Here is a 22,191-nt window from a genome sequence, read left to right as displayed (position 1 = left end):
TCTCTTCGCTCTCAATATGTTTGTCTTTTCTCTCAATAAATTTTGAATTACCTTGCAATACTTTTGCATTACCTTGCATTATTTTTTGCTCTTTCGTTACTTCTCAGCCTCCTGTTTATTACTCACCTGCTCGCGGCACAAACGTCCGGATCGGCACTACTCAATCAGGTGCCCTGGCAAAGTTCCACAGCAGCAGCTGCACGAAAATAGACATATTGCTCAGACGGAATGGAAGAAAATGGCAGGGTAACACAAAATTAATTGAGAACACAATAAATTGCGAGAGAATGCAAATTATTGTTAGACAACTGTAGCAACTGCACATACATAACTCAAGCATTCATTGCCAAAAACAATTAGTGCCATTTTTTTGCATATGCTTAGGTCACAGCTGGCTACTTTAATTTTATTTTATCCAAGAAGTAAAGCAGAAGCAATTAAGTTAAAAGGAAAAAACAATTTATACAAACAAATGCTGTATCAGATTTGCTATTTAATAGATGGCATGTTTTCAAGTCATCTTTTTTTTGTTTTGTAATACAGTGATAAATATCGTGTATATTGCAATAAATATTACAGTATTATCGTACCTTGGCATAATTTTTTATATTGAGTTAAAGTATCAAATCAAGTTCATTTATATAGCATGTTTTAAAAAAAACAGGAGTTGACCAAAGTGCCATAAAAATTAAAATGAATTGCACAAGAAAAAGAAAGCAACATAACATTGAGTGTGTTTTTGCATGTTTGTTAAGGCACTGACAGTCATGTGTATTGTACTATGTGTGTTAGTATATATAGATATGAGTGCTGTTTTGCACACCACAACAGTCAGATGTGAGACAAAGAGTGTGTGTGTGTGTGTGTGTGTGTGTGTGTGTGTGTGTGTGTGAGTGAGAGAGAGAGAGAGAGAGAGAGAGAGAGAGAGAGAGAGAGAGAGAGAGAGAGAGAGAGAGAGAGAGAGAGAGAGAGAGAGAGAGTGGGGGGGACAAAGAGATTTTTCAGGAAAAAAATGCTTTGAAGTCACAGAAAATTCCAGGAGTTTCCTGTTAACGAGCCTGGGGTATAATGTGAACCAGGAGTGTGTGTGTGTGTGTGTCTGGGAAGAGGGAGGTCTCCACAGTCAGTCTCTCTCTGCTGGTGAGAGGGGTTAACATCACTGCACTTTTTGCCGTCTTTTTTCCTTTGAGATTTGGTACACCTTTTTTTTTTTAAGGATACAGAATGATTCAGTTTTTAATGGAGTTTTGAGAGTGGACTCAAAGTATGGAGATTCCTCAGCTGGGAGTTTTGTGACTGAAAGAGCTTTTTAACTCCTAAATCACTTTCAAACAGCTGGTGAGTCTGTCTTATCTGCTTCCGATGCAACACTGCTGCCTGAACACAGCGATTTGTGAGCTGCTAACCAGCTCCAGCTGATCAACAAAACAACCACTCACCCGTGTCAGTCAGGATGTTTCACTTCTGTTACTCACACTGGCCTCTGCTGTTGTTCGCTGCCCTGTGGAGCCTCAGCTACCCGAGTTTGCTGACCGCCTGGCCGGGCATCAGCCGTAGCAAGCCCAAGGATCAGCTGGACCCTAATGTAAGGGACTGGGGAGACTATTCTGACCTTCCTGTAGGAGTCGAGCAGGGGTTGGGGTTGGAGGAAGACGGAGAACATGGAGACAACAGAGGAGCTGGAGAGCCATCATCAAGCCTGGCTCCAGAGCTGGATTTTCTGGCTGACTTTGCAGGTATGACAAGTGAATTAATCAGCTGATGTGTCTGCGTACTTACAGTAACACCCCCCTTCTCCGTTGCAGGTAAAAAGCGACTGTGGGTGATAACAGCACCGTCACACAATGACCACTACCTTCGTATGATGGAGAAACAGCTGGAAGACATGGAGCAGGTACTGTTTATACAGATATATACACAGTAATCATTTGTAAGGAGATTATTGATATTATTATTTACATTAATTTGAGAAATCTTAGAAACTTTACACAAAAGTCTCCCATCTATTCTCTGACTCTTTTTCTTTCTTTTTTGTGTCTCTCAGAAAGGGCTGAACTGCCGTCTAGCAGAAAGAGACACCTTCATCATCACCATCATCCAGAACGCCATGATGGAAGGCCGAATCCAGAAAACATCTTTCCAAGGAGACGCCACAGTAGAGAGCCTGGACCCTGACACAGTTACCAGACTGCTGCACTACCTGGAGCTTAACAGCCAAGTATAAGCAGTTAATGCCCCCTTAGATTATAAACAAAGTTACAGCCTAATTGAGTAATTTCTTTTAATTTTAAAGGCCTCTGCTCTTTCTCCTTTGTGGGTACCTCTACTTGTTTCAGGACCAAGGGTTCACCATGCTGGTCATGAAGAAGAACCTTCGGGTCAGCGAGCGCTTCCCTTATCCGGTCCGTGTTGAGGCAGTCTTGGAGCTCATTGATCATTTCCCCATGCGGAAGCTGGAAAAGTTGACCAGAAAAGGATCCAGCATGAGGTTCCATTATAATCATACTTCTGTGCTCTGTACTAACAGAGAACTGAGGATTCATTCAGTCTACCTTTGATTTTAAGTGTTTTTTGAAGGAAGAATGATCACAATTTCAAAGAACTGAAGAAGCCAACTCTAGCCTTGGCAGCAGCATGGCTTTGTAGATGGTAATGTTGGTCTGTTGGTCAGTCAGTCCACCACTTCAGTTCAGACTGAAATATCTCAACAAATATTAAATGGATGGCACAAAATTTAGTAGATATTCATGGCTCCCAGTTGATTTGTTCTAGTGACTCTGGTGATTCCCTGACACCATCATCAGGTCAAAATTTTAATTCATCCAACATGTTGGTTTAAGAAAAAAAACGTTCCCATCAGCTTCAGCTGTATTTTGTGTTTTGTGCTAGTGAAGCTAGCTTTTTTTCAGTGGCTTCTCCTCACAGGCTCCATCCCACCCAGCTTCTAGTCTACCACAGGCCCCCTGAAACAGAACTGACCTCATAGGTCTGACCCACATACCTGTTATACATCTGATATACATGACAAAATATGGAAATAGCTAACCAGTGAACCATCGTGCCTCCCTCTCATCTCTGTTGCGAGCTGCACATATGCACTCCCAATCAGGCAGGATGTATGACTTGGGTAGAGACAGTGCTAATTAGGAAATGTTAGGTCCAATATTAAAAAGCTCTAACCAGTCTTGCTCCTACTTCCACCATCTTAATCTTCTATATGAGCTGGCACTTGAACTCATGAGTTGTGCAAAGCCACTAACCAAGAAATAATTAATGAAAGTTTGTTTGTCAACTTGACTGCATTAGATGTTAATGTGTGTTATCCAAAAAGCTGCATTACAAGATGAAATTGTGCTTTATGATTTTTCGGTTGAAGTTAAGGACAAACTGCTCTTTGATACTGTTTTTAATTCAGGTGTAAAACCACTAAAAAGAAGGTTGTGGTGACCAGGAAAAAGATGAAGAGGAAGATGGTACTGAGCCCTCAGAGGAGAGGGAATGTGACTTCTGTTGTGGCAATACAAAGAAAACCTCCGCTAGACAAAAAAGCTGCCCTGAAGGGTAAAATCCAGGATATACTGAGTGGACGGTCGAGGTTTGTTATCCGTAAGGTGCCTGCAACAAGGGAAAAGGACTCAAGCAGTGGTGGTCAGGTCACTACCAACGTACAGGAAAAAGTGCACGGTCTTCCAGCTGTGTCAAAGAGCCGTGAAGAAGTGAAGAAAAACAGGTGCAAACCTCATATTTTTTGTCATATTTCAAACCTAATAATCGTAAGAGTGTGGATGTTTGATTTCACTTAAACCCTGCTTAGATTTTGTGTTCACATCTGGTCTGCCATGCCTCTTCATCCCCTAACACCAGAGGGAGATGTGCTTTTTTGGTGCTGGATGAACTTCAAAGTGTTTTTTTTTCTATTCTACAGCAGGCCTGAATCCACTGTGGAAGAAGGGAAGAAAAGAGGGAAAAACAGTGAAGATAGAAAAGAGGAGAATGTAAAGGAGGACACACAGGAAAAACAGAGCTCTAAGAAAAAGGGCAAAGGGAAAAAGGGGAAGAAAGGGAAAGGAAGAGGGAAGAAGTCCAACAAGGAGGCCAGCGAGAAGGATAAAACAGCGCTGAAGGAGTTTTTGGACAGTTTAAAGGGGACGAGAAGGTTAATGGTGAGAACTTTCTCTTGTCTGTCCTCACTTCACCCGATTATCACTAATCCTAATGTACACTGGCATGACCTTCCCATCATCCATTTGTGTGTATGTTGTCCCGGTATTAGTTAATCTCAACGCCCAGCATAGATGCAACACTATACAACCAGCAGAAAGAAGAGAATGAAAAGCAACACTGTGACCTTGCTATCAGGAAGATCACTGTGGCGACCATTGTGGGTGAAGGAAATGACGCTACTCTGACACTGCAACACCACCAGCTCGGTAGGTAGTGTTTGCACGTTCCTGTGTGTGTGTGTGTTTGTGTGCATCATGTGTGTTTGAATATTTGCATCTGAAAAATTTGCTTAGGTTTTCACCTCTAGAGGTAATGAGAGTCATTGGAAATTCTCACTCAGATATTATCTAGCTTGTTTATTTCAACATTCTGAACCGAAAAGAGGAACACATTGTATTTTGTTATTAACATGCGACCAAAGGCAAATGGTACTTCCATAGGTACAGGAATCATGGTGGTGTTTTTCATGTTTCATCCTCTTTTTTTCAATCTGTTTTTAAAAATAAACTGTAAACTTCTCTGCAATTGTGTTGTCAACATGTGTGACTGTGCTGTGTTGAGTTTATATGCTGTGGATAACCTCCTTCTGACTTCTAAGACATGCGAGTCTTGTTCTGCAGCTGAGTAGCAGCTGTTTTAAATGGAAAACAAGAGTCTACAAGAGTCTGTAAGGTTGTACTTGCGCACTCAAACCACAGCGCTGCTTTGAGCTAAATGATAACACATCTTAGTTTAGTGTGTTAGCATGTTGCTAATTAGTGGTAAACACAAACTACAGCTGTAGCTGATGGGAATGTACCAGCATAAACCAAAGGGTTAGAAATCCAACACAAGACCCCTGCAATAAATGCTGTCCTTGACGGTTCAAGCATTGTTCAGTGGTGGTGATTCAACTTAATTTTTGTGTTTCAAGCCATACATAAAGGGACATTTCCCCTCTTACCTGTAGTGCTATTTATCCATCTAGAATGTTTTGGGCATGAATTGCTGAATTTTGGATCCGTTTCAGCTGTAGAGACGTCTGTCTTCTCTTGAATGTAACGGACTCTGCAGATTATCTTGAGGAACCAGGTCACAGTTTCTGGAAAGAGAAATTGCCGTTGAGTTTTTCGAATGTACTTTTTGGGCACTTTGAGTACAATGAGCCGAGCGGTGCCGAGTCTCTATGGTCAATACTACCAACCAGAACACCACCAAAATTATCCAGATGGATAAATGGGGCAACTCACTGGAGGAAAAGTATGTATTTTAGATTTTGAGCTGCCCCTTTAATGTTGTTGTGGTTGTATAAGGCTGCGCTATTATTTTGTCTGCTCTCTCTACATCTATTCACACATATTCATTCATATGTTGTATTTCAGAGTCGGAGCCTCCTCTCAGTGACCAGTCAGAACATTTCTCAGATTCAGGCCTGATCTCTCTGTTGAGAACAGAGCTTGGTCTGTCGTCCCCTGACCTATTCTCCATGACCGTCACAGACTACGATATCAAGTCCAATGTAAGACAGTCTCTTCTGCACTTGTTTTGGTCCTTGTATTTGGGTGTGTACATTCTAGTTTTCAGCACCACTCTTACTCGTGTTCACACCTGGAAGCAGTCTAGTTTACAGCTGTTCAGAGTGAAGAATATATTCACTTCGTGTGCCAAGATTTTTTTCAATTTTTTCAGTGCAGGAGTCAAATAGACAACACATTTCCTTCAAATCTGACTGACAAAGCTAGTGGCATCTTTTCATTTATTTGTGAGACTAATAGAATCCAGCATCATTTAGTGAGGTATTTACAAAATAATTTGTCAATCCTCATTTTTTTGTTTTTACAATGTTCTTTTAATTTTTTTCTTCTCATAGTCTGCCAAGAACTTGCTGATGCAGGCTTGTAAAGACAATTCAAATGTAATTCCATGGTTTACGGGTTTAAAAAATAGGCATACACTTGTTTTGACTTGTTTCTCTCTGTTTTTTTTTCTTGCCTAAGTAGCTTTTATCTTCCCCCAGAGAGTCTTTGAGGCTCCTCCATCAACTCCTGCTCTGTTCGAGTACATTGACAACTTTCCCTCAAGGCGCCCAGAAAAAGAAAAGGAAAGGAAGAGTCCTCCGGCCTGCTCTAAAAACAATCAACAGCCTGGAGCCGAGAATTCACTACTCAGGTAGAGTACGGTCATCCAGCTCCAGATCCAGCTACCAAATACATACTAATCAGAGACATGCAGTGTTTGTAACCTCTTCATATCATTTCTTGCTGGGCATGTCCTTTGAGTTAAGTAAACATTGTTTTCATAATATAATTTCCACATACCCTCATTATTTTTGGACTATTGATGACAAACTGTTCTGCCCTACAAAGCGAAATTGCAATAAATGCATATTTAGTTAAGACAAAAATCTGACTGAATCTGACATTTAGTTTGCCATAGAAATGTATAAAACATCATGTTAAACGTGCTGTTAAAATGACACACAGCTAAAAACGAAACCAAACGGTCAACCACACAGGTAGGTAAACAAGAGAGTCAAATCCTGTTACAGCTGGCCTAAAGGAGAAGCTGAATAAATACAGCTTAGCTAGTCCTCCAGTAACTTTAGGTTAACTTTAGGTAACTCTCATAACTGCCAAATCAGCTTTTGACTCTAGTGGAATTCAAAATGAGTCATGCTGCTTTTATATCACATATTTAAACATAATAAAGTGTAAATTGGTTTATTATATACATTTTAAGTTAATTATCATTATTATTAACTAGAGTTGCGACTGCTGAGAGAAACTATTTAATGACATACTCTGCTGTTAACAAAGTAACAACTGCAATAGCTGAACAACTGAAATATGTTAAACCAGACCTTGATCTAGTTACCAAATATATTTCATGATCTAGAGCTACAAACAAATAACACATCCTGTTGTACTGATGGCTGACATGTGTCACTGTACAGAAGTAATTCCAGTTACCTTATGCACTGTAGCTGTAGTTGGCTGAGTCAAACTGAGTCCAACTTCTTTCCTTCCACAAATATCAGTACAAAGTGCATATAAATCCCAGTACAAAAGGAGAAAGTCACTTCAAGTTTAACTGATGATTTTTATGCTGCCTGTTTTTATGGGTGCCGCTGCCCCCTCAGCCTGCCCCCACTTTGGTGAAACAGCAGGAAACCCTGTGTAGGAAGTTATGCAATGTACTGCTATGGACAGGTTCAGCAGAAAAAGAGTTTTTAGCCACCTAAAAAAATCAATATAATTTTAAGTATACATCAGATTTATATTTTCAACACATTACCTTGCCATCAGACTAACAGATTGAGGCAGCAGTAGACCAGCTGCTCCCATGTTCTGTGAGGTCAAATGACTTTTTACCAAATGAGTTTGGTTTGAGTGAAAGAGCAATATTTGGTTTATATGGCAATTTCCTGTATGAGTAAATGTTTTATTTATTTATAGACATTATTACATAAGATGTGTCTCAACTCATCATGAATGAATGAATGAAAGGCAGGCCCTTGACCGACTCATACTAGAACACTGAATTGTACATCACCATTTCATGTGTGTTTAGGTTCATGTCTAAGAGGAGACTGCTGCTCATCTCTGCTCCCTCTGAGGACGACTACTCCTTCCAACAGCAGCTCTCTGCTCTCAGTGGACAGGAGTGTCACCTGGGTCAGTAACACACCACACGTATTGTACATCTGAACAATACACCGTCTGTCTGATCTGTAGTCTTTGGTGTAATATGTAAATATAATGGATAGGTTTCCCGTCTGACCTTAAGGGCTGGGAAATACGATCCAAGCCAGCACTGTCTCTGCCTTATTTTCTCATGTTACATTATGGTGGGTATGTGACTTAAATGTCGTCAGTTTAAAATAGTTTTGTATGAACTGAGTGTTCTTTGCTTGATGCTGCCTTACTCCTTTAAGCCTTTTATCCTGAATAGCCGTTCATGTTTTACCTTCTTTGGCTCTAAATGTACATGTGTTTTATTTCAATTCCCCACTCATCAGTGATGTTGATAAATGTCCCTGAGAGTAAATTAAGAATTGAAAGAAAATAAATGAAATTAATGGTCCAGTGCAAGCTCCAACTATACATCTAACATATGGGAACAATCTTTATCTTATCTCCAATTCATTAACTTGTGCTACAACATTTTAGCTCTGGACTTGTATTGTGGGTTATCTTAAAATTGCATTGTAAAATCCTCACACTGAAAAAGCGAGTATGTCTTTCACATTTTTTTTTTTTTGAGAAATGACAGAGACAATTAATCTATCGTCAAAGTAGTCGGCAATTAATTTTCTTTTGACTGACTAATTGTCCCAACTCTACCTTTAAGCGTTTTTGGGTCTCTCCTCAGGCATTCGCCACTTTGCAATGTTGAAGCTGACTGGAGCTGGAAACAAAGCATCAGGAACTGTTGAGCTGTTTCCCCTAAATGGTGAGTCACAGTCATGTGGGTCAGTCCAGGTGCATGATGGAAACAGGAACTTGAAATTTATTGCCAATGTTGTCCATATGACTGTAATTATAAGGAGACATGTCCAATATTTTTAATTTAAGGTTGAACTGCATTTTTCAGGAGACCTATTTGTCTTTTTTAAATCCAATTTTACAGTTTTGTAAAATGCACTGTCCAGTTTTCACGCTCTCGTGTCGTTCTTCTTCCAGGTCGTAGTCAGAGTGAAGTCGAGCCTTTACCCCGTGACACAGTCAACAACCTGAGAGAGCAGCTGAAGATCAGTAAGGACTATTTCAGCATGCTGGTTGTGGGGAAGGACGGCGATGTGAAGGCGTGGTTCCCATCACCTTTGTGGTCCCTGGATAACATCTATGACCTGGTGGACTCCATGGAGCTCCGCCTCCAGGAGGAGAAGCTGCAGAAGAGACTGGGGATCCACTGCCCTGAGGACAGAGGGAGAGACGGCGGTGAGGGGGGGCATTACAGAGGCTATGATGAAGACGGGGCAGATGATACGTATCTCTATCATCGGTCAGATTAACGAGGAGAAAGAAGGAGGAAGAAGATGTATTCACATGGATTACACCTAAGCAATAAACAAAGACCTCAAAAACTCACCTTCAGGACTCACAGGATTCAATCTGTAAATTCTAAATAGATGATAGTGATGCATCTGTTGGACACCACAATAATGTGTGCAAGTAATAAATATGAAATGCAGAAAATATTAGAATGGTTTTATTAACGAAAGTCTTAATGAAAGCATATGTCCAGAAAAGTTGGTGTTGTTATTATCTGCTGATTGCAGCATCAGCGAAACAGGAAGAAAGTCCTTTCAAGGCCGAGCAGATTGTGCTTTTTGGCAACACTTCTGTCCACTGTTTTACAAACACATTCATTGTGTTAAGTATACATACGGAAAGTTCCTCTGTTGAAATGTTGTGATGCTGGAATTGAACGCGTATTTAAAGGAAACAAATGTTCATCGCTAAACATCTGTTTTTTAAAGAGCTACAGACACCTCAGGGTCAGTAAAACAAAGAGTTATTGATGCTGGATATGTTGCATGCCTCAGGACACTCTTTTTAAAACAGTTCTTTAAAAAGCATAATTCAACTTGGCTGCAAGTTTCATGAGTTCAGTTGTTTAAAAAAAACAGAAACATACCATCTGTGTAAGAAAGAACTGCATCAGATCTTCTCTGGCCACTTTAATTCCAGTATTCAACTGGGAATGATTTGTTTTTTGCCACCATTAGAACACATGAAAGGTCATCAAATGCCATACAAATAAACACACGAACATAATTTATAATAAGGAGAGAGTGAATTATTTCACGTACTGTGGACTTCATTCGATCAGAAAATGCAAAATTCCCACACTAGCAATTTAGCACTTTTAAAAGCCACAATGAATCTGGAAATATCCTGAAGCAAATATCCTGCTTTAGTATTTTTTTTTAATAAGAAGATAAGCAGACTTGGTTCAGGAGAAATGTATCTATGTGAAAATGAACAAACACCACAAATATATAAATATGGATCTTAAAGTGAAAAAGAGGGAAGCAGACTTTAAGATGTAACATGAAAAAAACATGAAAAAAATAAAACATGCCAAAGTTAAGGGCTTAAAATACAGGTGAAAGAGAAAACTAACAACTGTCCTTAAAATAACTTTTGATTTAACACATGCATGCATGAATTTTAGTGCAGTCATGGCCAAAGACACTTAAGCAGTTTCGTGGAGAGTGAAAGTGAGGTGAAAAGATAAAACACAAGTGAGACTAAATATGAACAATTGGGGCTGTGTAGTGAAACAGAAAGTTTAACTGCCTCTTCGTGTCAAACTTTCATGCTGGTGTGATGTACCTTCCACAGTCCAACTAAACGGCAGCCCGACACATACGGAGACAGATTGCGTCGCGTTTAGGTCGTGAGTGCCTCCCATCCAGTGTATCCTGGGAGTCTGCAAGCCAGAACCTGCTGTGAGCACACACCACCTTCTTCTAAAACAATCTTGTTTAAAAATGTTATATACTTGCTTTTAATACTCATGAAAATTGCAGAAATTTCATTGAAGTTAGTAAGCTTTTGTCTCTTATCAACCTGACTTTTTTTAGACATTTTCTTTCCTTATTTACTGTACTTCTCTAGCATCATTATACAAGGGCAACCATGACATCCACTAGAGGGACTGCTTAGCTCTCTTTAGGTCCACTGAGGTTGAACTGGTCAACTTCCTCATAGAAACATCTGTTGACACCTGTCTGTTTTTCCTCTTTATTCAGGTGGATCAATTCAGCCTGGTGTTGATGTATTTTAACGTTGAATGTTGCCATCTAATTTCCTCTTACCCAACCTGGTAGCCAAAGTGATATAACCCAACAGCATCACCCACACGCCTACATACAGGGCTCACCGCAGACCGAGTGCCAGAATGTTTTCATTTTCAATTCTGGATAATGATACTGATCCAAAGATTACCATGTCTGGCTGCCAGAAGAGGAATGTTACTGACATTTGTCTGAGCCACCTGGTTGACATTTTTGGCTTTTAGCAAAACAGCTCAACAACTATGGATGGATGGAAGTATCTCAAAGTCTACTAGACGGGTTGGCACATTTTTTGAAGTATATTTCTATAAAGAAATATGGCACATAAGAGAAAACGATGTTAGTTTAACAACGAGAACCACAGTTAAAACAGAAATAATAATAGCATCATCAAAGCACTGCGTATCTCAGTAGATCAAAAGAAAAACAAGCCACATTTTCTGACTTTAAGTTTTTCCATATTATACAAGGGACAAACACATGAAAACAAAACAAGAAACAGAAACAACCTTGACAAAAAACAAGAGAATAACTAAAGAAACCAGAAGAGAGACTGAAGAGAGTTGAAGAACATTAAAATGGTTTGTCTCTTACCGCAGAACTTTTCAGAATTACCTCTCAATGAATATTTAATCTTCTCTATCTTTAGAAAGGACATGACATCATTGAGCCACTAGGTGCTGGAAGGAAGAAGACAGAAATGGCATCTTGCCAGTAAGGAAGTGAAAGTTAATATCTAATAGCTTGGAGGAGTATTTGTTGTAGTCTTCTGGGCAGCTTAATATGACAATATTGGCAGCAATATTTATCAGGAGTACGTTTGACATAGTAGTTTTGGAAAAATGAATCCTGACCACTGTGATCTGTGACTGTCAGACGAGCACAAGTTGAGCACATGTGAATTTTGTTATGAGCAACGTCCCACCAGTTCTCCTGTCCTGAGAACTGTCCTAAGACAAGAGTTTGTTATAAACCTTCGAGATAAGCGACTGTGCCACATCATTTTGAACAGATATTCATTATTCTTAGACGAAGAAGCCTCCTGACTTTGGTGATAATCTGACTTTACATCTAATGCCACCAACAGCTCATTTGTGATTTTGACTGAAATGTCTCAACAACCATTGGATGGACATTCATGTACTAATGTACTATACTCTGTGACTAATTAGTAAATGTTAAATGTTAGCATGCTGACACCTTAAACTAAGACAGTGAACATGGTAAACATTTTACCTGCTAAACATCAGCGCATCCATGACACAAAATTTTAGTGTCCACAGAATCCACACAAACATTCAGGACTGTCAAAATACATGAAAATATTATGCTCACTTGACACAAACACTCTTATAAGATTGATGACATTTTTTAGTTCACTTTACTAAAGTGTATAAAGCTCATAATTACTTCAAGACCAATGAACAACACTTATACATGTATGAGTCTTCATGTTGAAATATATGTGCACGTTTGTGCGCATTTAATTCTATTTTCTACAAAAATGGTTGAAAACATATGTACTAAATGTTTTTATATTCATGACATGCAGTTTATTTTTTGTTCTATAAAATTAGTAATTTGTGTTCGCTTAACAGAAAAGCACATTATTACAACAAGAGTTGCAGTGCTATGCTGAACACAAAAAAACTGCAGCAACTTAATTGCGTGAGAGTTGAAACGTTCCTGAGATCCTGAGAAAGACGGTGATGGAAAACTTGCCGTATGTCTCTGATACATGTTAAGATAAGACGTCTGTTTTCATTCACAATAATGAAAACAATGCAAACTAGAAGACTGCAGTTCGCTTGGGTCGATGCGTGTGGCGAGGAGAACCATGATGAGTGTTAGCACTGAATTTACTCCCCACCCCCTCACACTAAAACTGGGATTTCACATATTTTCTTTGTTGCAAATATCAAAGCTTTATATCCACATACTGCACATTCTCCAACAGCACTCCATGGCCTCTGAAACATTTAAGACATAAAAGTCTACATATTTAACACATATATTTAAACATCAGATAACATACGGAGCGCACTCATAAAAACAATGTTATATTTCAGATCTTTATTTGATCAAGATCAATTAAATTTTACTTGATCTTTACAAAATTCAAAGTTCAGTTAACTTAGGTTTTTGTTGTAGATGTACCAGCTGAAAATTATTTACTTGCACATGAAATGTTTTGTGTCTAAGCGGTTTACAATAAACTTGAGCTGAGTGAACACATTAGCATTTACAGCAAGTTTGCATGCTTGCATTAGCAGCAGCGCTAAAGACTTCATCTTGTTGTTATGCAGTACATATGTCCACAATCTTAAGTGTAGTATGTACAATAGATGTTACTTATTATGGCAATAACTTTTAGTCATGTCACATTTTGCGTCACTTTATCAATCACTTTATCATATTTACAGTGTTTAATATGGTTGCCAAGGAACAACTCTCATCGTGGCTTGTGTGTTGCTCCGAGTGAGTGAGCATCAGGTGTTGAACACAAAGGGGGAACTGCAGGGAGTTAGCCAGGGATAGGCAAATCCATGAGATGAAAACGCACAGATAAGAGAAGCTGTGAGACTCACACTCACACAAAGCACACACACTACTCAGAGAGGAAGTAGTCAAGCAGTCTGCCTGTGTCACACTGACACAACTGGAGTATACATCCCCCCGCGCACAAACACGCAGACTCACACACTCAATGCTTTGTCACACTCTTTGTCACTCACTATCTCTCAGTACCTTTCTCTCTTCGACAGCGACAGAAACTCACACAGACAGAAACACTGAACAAACACTCTCTCCACCACTTTATACAGCAACCTTTCGGACGTAGCAGAGGTGCCTGGGAGGAGTGTTGTCCTCAATATGGTGAGTACAACTTAACAGTCAACTGAAACTATTTAAAAATCACTTTGTAGACTGGAGTGGGTTGTGCAGATTTAATGAAAGAAAGCTGCTGTTGACCATTTTATAGGACTTTTGGCTTATTATGAATGAATATAATGAGTATTTCTTGGAATAACACCCTAAAGTAGTCATTCATTCTTGTGCGCACAAATTTGACCGTGCCATTTGTTTGAGCAAGTCACTGCATGTATGATTAAAGAGGAAAGGTTGTTAAATTTAAGTCATACCCTTGCATACATCATAAAATAGACTACAAAATCACTTGAGTTGTCCTAATATACTGTTTAAAGACACAAGATTAAATTAATTTAATTTTACATTTCATATTCAAGGTTTTTTTTGTCACATTTCTTCATAAATATTGTTTAAAAACACAAGAAGTCACCATTTCTTTTTGGGTTTGTGTCAGCGGGATTGTGCAAGATAACTTTGGCCTTCACTTTTCATCACACTGGAAACAGAAATCATGGTTCCTCTTTGTTTGACCTGAAGATCTTATTCTTATCTCATTTCTTAGCAAGTCACTGGACTTTGAATGTGCATGTACTTCTAAACTGCACAGACATCAGCATTTTTATTTATATTTAAGAGGGAAACACCTCAGCAGCTGAGGTCTCTGTGGCAAACGCTATGAATCTCACTTCTCCCCATGAATTTCCTACACCAAAACATTGGATTGCATGCAAGGTAATCCCATATAAACTTAGAATGCTAATTTGCTAATTTAGTAGATATACCTAGCTAAAGCTAAGTGCAGTCTAATACCACAACCTTGCAATAAATCCTACTTTCATGATTTTGTTGAAACCGTTTTAGAGAGATGTAAATTAAAGTTTATTTGGTCATTGTGGTTAGCTATATGGCTGTACCCTGTGGTTCTTTAGAGTTGTGTCATGTTGTTCTGAGGGGAGTTTCCCAGAATTTGACAGAATTTGTAGGTTTTTACAAAATTAAAACTGACACTAACATTTAGAGAAGCAACTGTGTGGTACAGCACATATTGAGTAATTTTTAGTTTACTGCAGTTGAGAAACAGAAGCATGATGAGGGAACTTTCCGCAGTTTCTTTACCCCTGATTTCATATACAGCCACATGTCAGGCTTTGTGTTAACATACTTCGTTGTGCCACCACTGCAAGATGTTACTGACACCATTAAAGTGACACTCCACCCATCAGATACTGTTGTCCAGACAGGAGGTGGGTAAAATGTACATCTGGGCAGTTGTCTCAACGAAGAGAACAGCTATGGATAGACTGACAGTGTTTAGTGAATGCATGATGGTTACAGTGGATTCAAATGTTGACATTTTTTGTCTAAAGTCCCCTTTACATTGGACAAAAAAACCCACTAAAACCTGCTAACATCTGGCTTTTTTCTTCAGTGGGGAAGGGTGCAATCAGCAGTAATGTAAACACAACAACTGCTATTTTCACTGGTTTTCATAAAAGGCAATGAAGACCTGTTGCCACTTTTGCTCCTTTTTTCATCCAAGTGATGCTCGACTCCCTTTGACTCAGTGCTGCAGCCCATCACAGCAGTTTGCAGCCACCTGAAGGTGTGCGTTTAGTGATGGAGCAGTCGTATTTAGTCAAGCGGCTGAACAGTGTATGAACATTTTACTTCCTATGAAATCTTCATAATAAAAGTCCTCCATTATTTTGTTAACTAAAAACTCCTCTACAACTGAAAGCGGACATGAGACAGGCAGACATCTGAAAGTAAAAACATCGATGCAGGAGAGAAAGTAAACTTCAAAGAACTGAAATCCATTTGAAAGCTACAAAAGTGCTGATAGCTGAATGCACGGAGACTTTTAAAAACCTCTTTCTCCCTGCTGTCCTGCATGTATATGAGCTGAGTCTTGGTGCGCAGCAGAGAAAAAAACAGAAAGACAAGTGGGTCTACTGGCGATGGAAAAAGGTCAGTCACTGGGTTTTAGTGGCTTTACCCACATTTAAAAACCCTGCATATACACACTTTTTACTGTGTAAAAATGGTACAAGTGACTAACAGCCACAAAACAAGCTGCAATGTTATCCTTATAGGTAGTTACCCATAATGATTGGATTGGACGTTGCCAAACCAATTATTTGAAGTAGTGGATGTATTTCAAATGTCAGTTTTTGCTACTGATTGACTCAAGTGTCTGATAGACCTTTCGTTAAAAAGTAAGATTAATTTTGTTTAGCCAGAAACAGCCAATTTATCGCTTCCACCAAATCCAGACTTCATTTAAAAAACATTAATTTTATCACTGTAAAACACATAATAAAGCTTGCAAAAACTCACAAGAACTGGCAAAAACGTTGTGGTTCATCTTTCCACCATTACAACAATCTTTCTAATGATCACCAACTCTGGTTGTTTTGCCGAAATAAAGTTTTTATTCACTGTGTTAGATATGAAAATATTTGGGTTTGTCTGAAGGCCAACCTCCCTCACACACCTTTCTGCATATTTTCACATCCAGCGCTGTGAATAAAGGGTTTATTTCAATCAAACCAGAGCTAATGATTGTTAAAATGATTGAAAGATGAGCTAAAATGTTTGGTGAGTTTAACTTTGTTTCTGTTGAGTTTGAATGAAGCATGTTTTATAATAATAGAAGTACTGTTTCTGTCAATGGAGTCTCGCAAGACCAAGAAAACGGCTGCTTTTGGTTACGTGAAAAGGATGTTACTCTTTAACAAAAAGGTCTATTGCTATAACAACACTTCCCATAATGTTGCCAGACACTTAAAATAACAACTGGAGCCTGTTACTGGCAAAAAGATGCATTTTTAGTGGATGTACTTTGATGGGCGAAACTGCCCCAAAACATTACACTGCCACTGGTCAACATCGAAAAATACTGAAGTTACCCTTTAATGTCTATATAAAAATCAGACTGAAGCAATGTTTTCAGCCATGTCTTGGGTGACGGATGGATGGATGGATGGATATTGGAGAAGTCTGTGGAACTGGTTCCAGAGGTTAAGAAAAAGATAAATATGTGAAATGTTCCAACCAAACAATGATTTTCCTAGATCTTCTTGTAGCAACAAAAGAATGATTAACAATTTTCTACAGTAAAAGAGAACTTTTCTCTAAAAAACACAGTTTAAACCAAAAACAATTAGAAGTGTATAAGCATACTTTGTAGAGGACAGATGTCAGTATAAGACAAGAATCTGGAAACTGGATTTTTAATTTTTTCTTATTTGTCCAGATTTAAAAGCTCACTCAGAGACCCTGTATGATATCAGGCTATACAGATAAGCTTGACCTGGCTTCTCATTGGTCATAAACATCATATCCAATATAATTCTAGTTAAAAGATCACACAGTGGCTTTTTTTTACTGGCAACTGCATGACTTGGTGTGGGTTATAATAATCTAGCTGAGTGTTAATGTGTTAATCAGAACCAGCACTCACTGTACTTCCCTTTTTTTTTTACATACAGTACATTTGTACTTTCCGCTGTACAGTTTTTCCTTGCTTTTACAGCTCTGCTACAGGAATAGCAGTGACTCTGTGTCCTCTCGCTCTTATCTCCACTTCCTGGTGTGATGCCTCTCACTCCAGTCAAACCAGCCTCTTAAAACAGGTGTGCCTGCTAGCTGGTCAGTCCATTATGACACTTTATGAAACAGCTGTATGAAACTGAATCAATCCTGCTATTTTGGCCACATTTTGGGTGTAACTTGTAGCTACAGTGCTGCATCTCTCCCAACATTTGGTCATTCTCCTCACTTCTGGTAGCCCAGACTTTCAGATTCCAGATGCTTAAATGGCTTATCCATTTACACCATATTACAGCTGAAGCGAAACCACCAACTAGACAAATTTTCAGTGCAATAGAAAACAGAACTGCAACATACTACAAACCATTTTGTTTCCATGACTCATTCAACCTCAAAACAAGCACATTGTAAATATCACCCCCCCCTCCTCTTCAACCACAAACACTTGATAAAAAGCACCTTTTGTTTACCTAGACTGGAGAATATGCTTAAGGTTTATCATTAACCAGCGTGTTTCGGCCATAAGGCAATACAAACTGTGGTATGACAAGTAATAAAGCTCTTTATTTACCTGTTGCACAATGCTGAGCTATGTTATTTAATTGCTTAGTAAATATTTTCACTCCTATGCTTTCAGCTGCTCTTTTCTGATATTACATTTGTTTTTCATTTGTACATTTTAATCTCATGTGATGTACATGTGAATTTGGTTCCCAGTTTTCATATTTGTAGACGACATTACCAAAAAAAAAAAAAATACAACAGTTTCAATATCATAGAAAAGAGCTTCTAATTTGATAAATGAAGATGACTCTGTTCTTAAATACAGTATTTTGAATACTAAGGGCTTCCTGCCTCCTGTCCCTGCCTGACCCGACTATGTCTTCATCCTCCCTGGAATCATAGCCCTGGTCGAGCAACTATAAATCATCTTGGTGCTGTATTCCCTGTCGTCAAACCTCCATCAGTCTCAGAGGCTGTATCCCAGTCCAATACGACCACTAATTGAGCTAACTAGCTAACGTAGCTACAGCACCATTAGCAACAGTGCACTGGTGATTCCAGTTTCACAAAGGAAAAGGTCTGCATTGCAACTATCCCCCAGACCTAATGGCAAGGTGCAGCTTCCAAATGTAAAATGAGGTGTTTTTTTTCTGACAAATGAACGAATGAAAATTTGGGTGACTAAGACTCCTCTCACTGACTAACTGTTTAGTCAACTATTAGGAGGCAGCTCCATTGGAAATAATTATAGTCCCATCATTCTGAGGCAGTGACATGTAATTGTGTGCTCACTACTCAGGAGAATGCGGGGAGAGCATTATTTCCTCAATGTACACTACCAGTCAAAAGTTTTAGAACACCCCAATTTTTCCAGTTTCTTATTGAAATTCAAGCAGTTCAAGTCCAATGAATAGCTTGAAATGGTACAAAGGTAATTGGTGAACTGCCAGAGGTTAAAAAAAGATGGTAAGGCTACCCAAAACTGAAAACATTTCAGAATTATACAAAAAGGCCTTTTACAGGGAACAAGAAATGGGTTAACAACTAAAAGGTGTTCTGCAGCAATGGAGGTTGATCAAGCCTTGAAAGTTGGTGCTACCAATTCCTACAGGTGTCCCAACCTTTCTTGATTCCTTACAACCCCCTCTGTCTGCATAAAAGTAGTATTTGAACACACTATGGTACCATACCCTCATGAGTATTATTTGAACATCATTGTACTGCAGAAAGTAGTGTGTTGCTATATAAATGGCGAGAAAAAGGCAATTAACAATGGAAGAGAGGCAGACCACCATAACACTTAAAAATGTAGGTCTTTCCTACAGAGAAATAGCGAGGAAAGTCAAGGTGTCAGTGAGTACAGTTTCCTTTACCATCAAAAGGCACTCAGAAACTGGGGGAATCTCTGACAGGAAGAGGTTTGGCACCTACAAAGCCACAACAGAATCACAAGACAAGTTTATGAGAATCAACACCTTGTGTGATAGACAGCTCACAGGACAACAGCTTCAAGCACACTTAATAGTGGTCGTCGTAAGCAAGTCTCAGGTTCAACTGTGAAGAGAAGACTTCGAGTTGCAAGTTTGACAGGTTGAGTTGCAGCAAGAAAGCCATTGCTAAGACGTCCGAATAAGAAAAAGAGGCTTGCCTGGGCCATGAAACACTGCCAGTGGACTACTGAAGACTGGAAGAAGGTGTTATGGACTGACTGTCGTTTTGCTGGATCCAGGGTCGGTGACTTGTACAGAGTGACAGCCACCCTGAACCAAAACGGCTACCACAGCATTCTGCAGCGCCATGCAGTACTCTCTGGTATGCACCTAATAGGTCAGGAATTCATCCTACAGCAAGATAATGACCCAAAACTTAAGTCCAAGCTATACCAGAACTACCTAGGAAAAAAGAACAAGATGGTAAGCTTGAAAACATGGAGTGGCCAACACAGTCTCCAGACTAAAAACCCATCGAGCTGGTTTGGGATGAACTGGACAGAAGAGTGAAAGCAAAGAAACCTACAAGTGCCACACATTTATGGGAACTTCTGCAACAGAGTTGGGAAGAACTTTCTGAAGAATATTTGATTTCCACTGTAGAAAAAATGCCACGAGTGTGTTCAGCTGCTATATCTGCCAAAGGTGGCTACTTTGACGAGTCAAAGGTTTAGAATACATTTTGGTTTATAAACTGATTCCATGATTTATTTTTTAACTTCAATTGTTTATTTGTTCTATCCTTTCATTTCAGAGCACAATGAGACATTAAACTGCATAATTCTCCATAAAAAATGGAAAAACTGGGGTGTTCTAAAACTTTTGACCGGTAGTATGTATCATTGAAATTATATGAGGGGTATAGGTTTAAACAACTACCTTGCATTTAGAAATCCCCAGACAACTGGTAGATGGCTCAAGTCAATGATAACTGCTAAGCTAAAAACAAGGTCTACCTAGTCTGTTGCAGGCCACATTTTGGTATTTGTTGTGGCTCAAAAACATCCGCAGAAAAATTTCATGTCATCTTAAACTGGAGCATCTACAGATTTATTTGGTATAAGCACCAGTCCTGGGTGGTCCAAACATTTTATTGACAATAACATAGTGATGGTGACACACACACAACTTGCTTCGAAGCTTTGAAGTCAGTCTGATGAATTGTTCATCTTGTTTTCTTTTATTCCTCTTTTGCTCTTATCCAGCAGTTTTCGTTTCTGTCATTTCATATTCCAGCATGCACAGCACCTCATTTTATTTTCAGTTTTGTATACTGGTTATTAACTCTCCTTCTGGCCCTCTTCCATTCTTTCCAGCAAAACAAAGCTGATGTAAAGGCCATCATGGCACGCTTCCAGACGACTGGGGCGAGCACTGACGAGACTTCTTCCACACCGGCTGGACGGCCCAAACAATCCCTGCACCCCACACTCTCCTCCGGCCCACCCATACAAACAAAGAAACCTGTCTTGGAGAGCCTCTCAGGCAGTGCGATAAATGTTCCTCCTAAACCCAATTTCCTGAAAAACACAGTATCGGCTAAAAGTGACACAGACGCCCATGAGCCAAACAAAGCTAAAGTGCTGGCAAGCCGGTTTGGAAACGCACAGGAGGACAACAACACCAACAGCAAGCCTTTCATTGGTAAACAGCACCTGCCCTCAAAGCCACCTTTTTCACAGGCTCCTGAAGCTAAAGGTCCTGGACAGAAGCCTACCCCTCTCAACAAGCCCCCACTCAGCTCCACCCTGTCTGACGCCAAACCTGCCTTTCCAAAACCTCCACCAACTGGCACCCCCAAGCCCAGCTGGGTGAAAGAGGACAGTGGCGGGGGTGCAACCAGCCCCACACCACCCAAAGCACCTGTTTTACAACAAAAACCGAGCAGCAGTGTTTTAAAGTTACTTCAGCAAAATGAGGAGACGGCAGGAACTAACACAGACACCGCGAACAAACCTCCACTTCCAGCGAACTCCACTATTAAGCCAACATCCAACTTCAAAGCTGCCCAGAATATGTTCAACAAGGAAAAGGACAAAACGGAGCAGTCAGATAATGGTGTGAAAGCAGACATACCCAGCAAACCACCACTCACTGCTACTAACTCCACCCCTCCTCCCAAACCTCCAGCCAATAAAAAACCCAGCTTCAAGAAGCCACCAAAGCCTTCTCCTCAGGCCAGTGGCATTAACGGTGATGCCACTTCAGGCCCCAAGCGTAACCCCCTCCCCAACAGTTTAGCTCTGGGTCCTCCTCCTGCCAAGCCCAACAGACCCCCCAGAGTCGACCTGGAGAACTTTAAAAGAGGTGCTGAGGCCTCGGATGACGGTAAGTGGGACTTGGATGAACAGTTTTGTTGTTTCAAAGTGACATCACAGACCCATGAACAGAACTTCTGATTACGAGATGCATAATCAATTTAGTGTGTGAATATCAGTGTTAGATTAGATGAAATCAATCATCAGTTTGGTGCAATTCATTACAAAGTTGCTTGCATTTTAAAGTGTAGTCACAGGCACAACTAAAATAACAGTTTACTGTAACTCAGAACTGTGTGATCACACTCTTAGGTTCAAGATAAACTCAAGTGAGCATCTTAATTTAGATGTAGCAAAGAGTTTTATTTTTGCAGACGGAAAAGAGCTCTGTGGCTGCTTATTTATCCACCTAATTTCAGTGGTGTTGGTGTTGCTGGGTTGATGAACAGACACAAAACTATAGAGTTGTTACGACTGGAATGAACTGCAACACATTTTAAGTTAGGGA

The 22,191-nt window shown here is 39.7% G+C and overlaps 2 protein-coding genes and 1 long non-coding RNA gene across 3 annotated transcripts in view; 2 read left to right on the top strand and 1 right to left on the bottom strand.

Annotated features, from left to right (window-relative positions):
• Nucleotides 1–1,385: 1,385 nt before the first annotated feature.
• ccdc80l2 (coiled-coil domain containing 80 like 2) lies at nucleotides 1,386–9,443 on the top strand. The gene is made up of 12 exons (XM_084745517.1): nucleotides 1,386–1,736; nucleotides 1,806–1,894; nucleotides 2,045–2,218; nucleotides 2,337–2,488; nucleotides 3,416–3,730; nucleotides 3,929–4,163; nucleotides 4,274–4,430; nucleotides 5,586–5,722; nucleotides 6,221–6,372; nucleotides 7,774–7,877; nucleotides 8,575–8,655; nucleotides 8,886–9,443. The coding sequence occupies exons 1-12, from the start codon at nucleotides 1,454–1,456 to the stop codon at nucleotides 9,215–9,217; spliced, it is 2,211 nt and encodes a 736-aa protein (XP_084601643.1). The 5' UTR covers nucleotides 1,386–1,453; the 3' UTR covers nucleotides 9,218–9,443.
• LOC146308312 (uncharacterized) overlaps nucleotides 8,983–22,191 on the bottom strand; it is a 26,553-nt gene continuing 13,344 nt past the window's right edge. The window contains exon 3 of the long non-coding RNA XR_014772601.1: nucleotides 8,983–9,119. This is a non-coding gene — a long non-coding RNA (uncharacterized LOC146308312). The remainder of the gene's footprint in view (nucleotides 9,120–22,191) is intronic.
• fyb1b (FYN binding protein 1 b) overlaps nucleotides 13,716–22,191 on the top strand; it is a 19,854-nt gene continuing 11,378 nt past the window's right edge. The window contains 3 exon segments of the mRNA XM_084745516.1: nucleotides 13,716–13,758; nucleotides 13,761–13,885; nucleotides 20,742–21,753. Coding sequence (XP_084601642.1) covers nucleotides 13,716–13,758; nucleotides 13,761–13,885; nucleotides 20,742–21,753 — 1,180 coding nt within the window.

This window comes from Lutjanus erythropterus, chromosome 20 (genome assembly GCF_056507025.1).
Source record: "Lutjanus erythropterus isolate fLutEry1 chromosome 20, fLutEry1.hap2, whole genome shotgun sequence".
Taxonomy (NCBI): domain Eukaryota; kingdom Metazoa; phylum Chordata; class Actinopteri; order Lutjaniformes; family Lutjanidae; genus Lutjanus; species Lutjanus erythropterus.
Note: the sequence above shows the minus strand (reverse complement) of the source record. Positions and strands in the feature narration are given on the sequence as shown.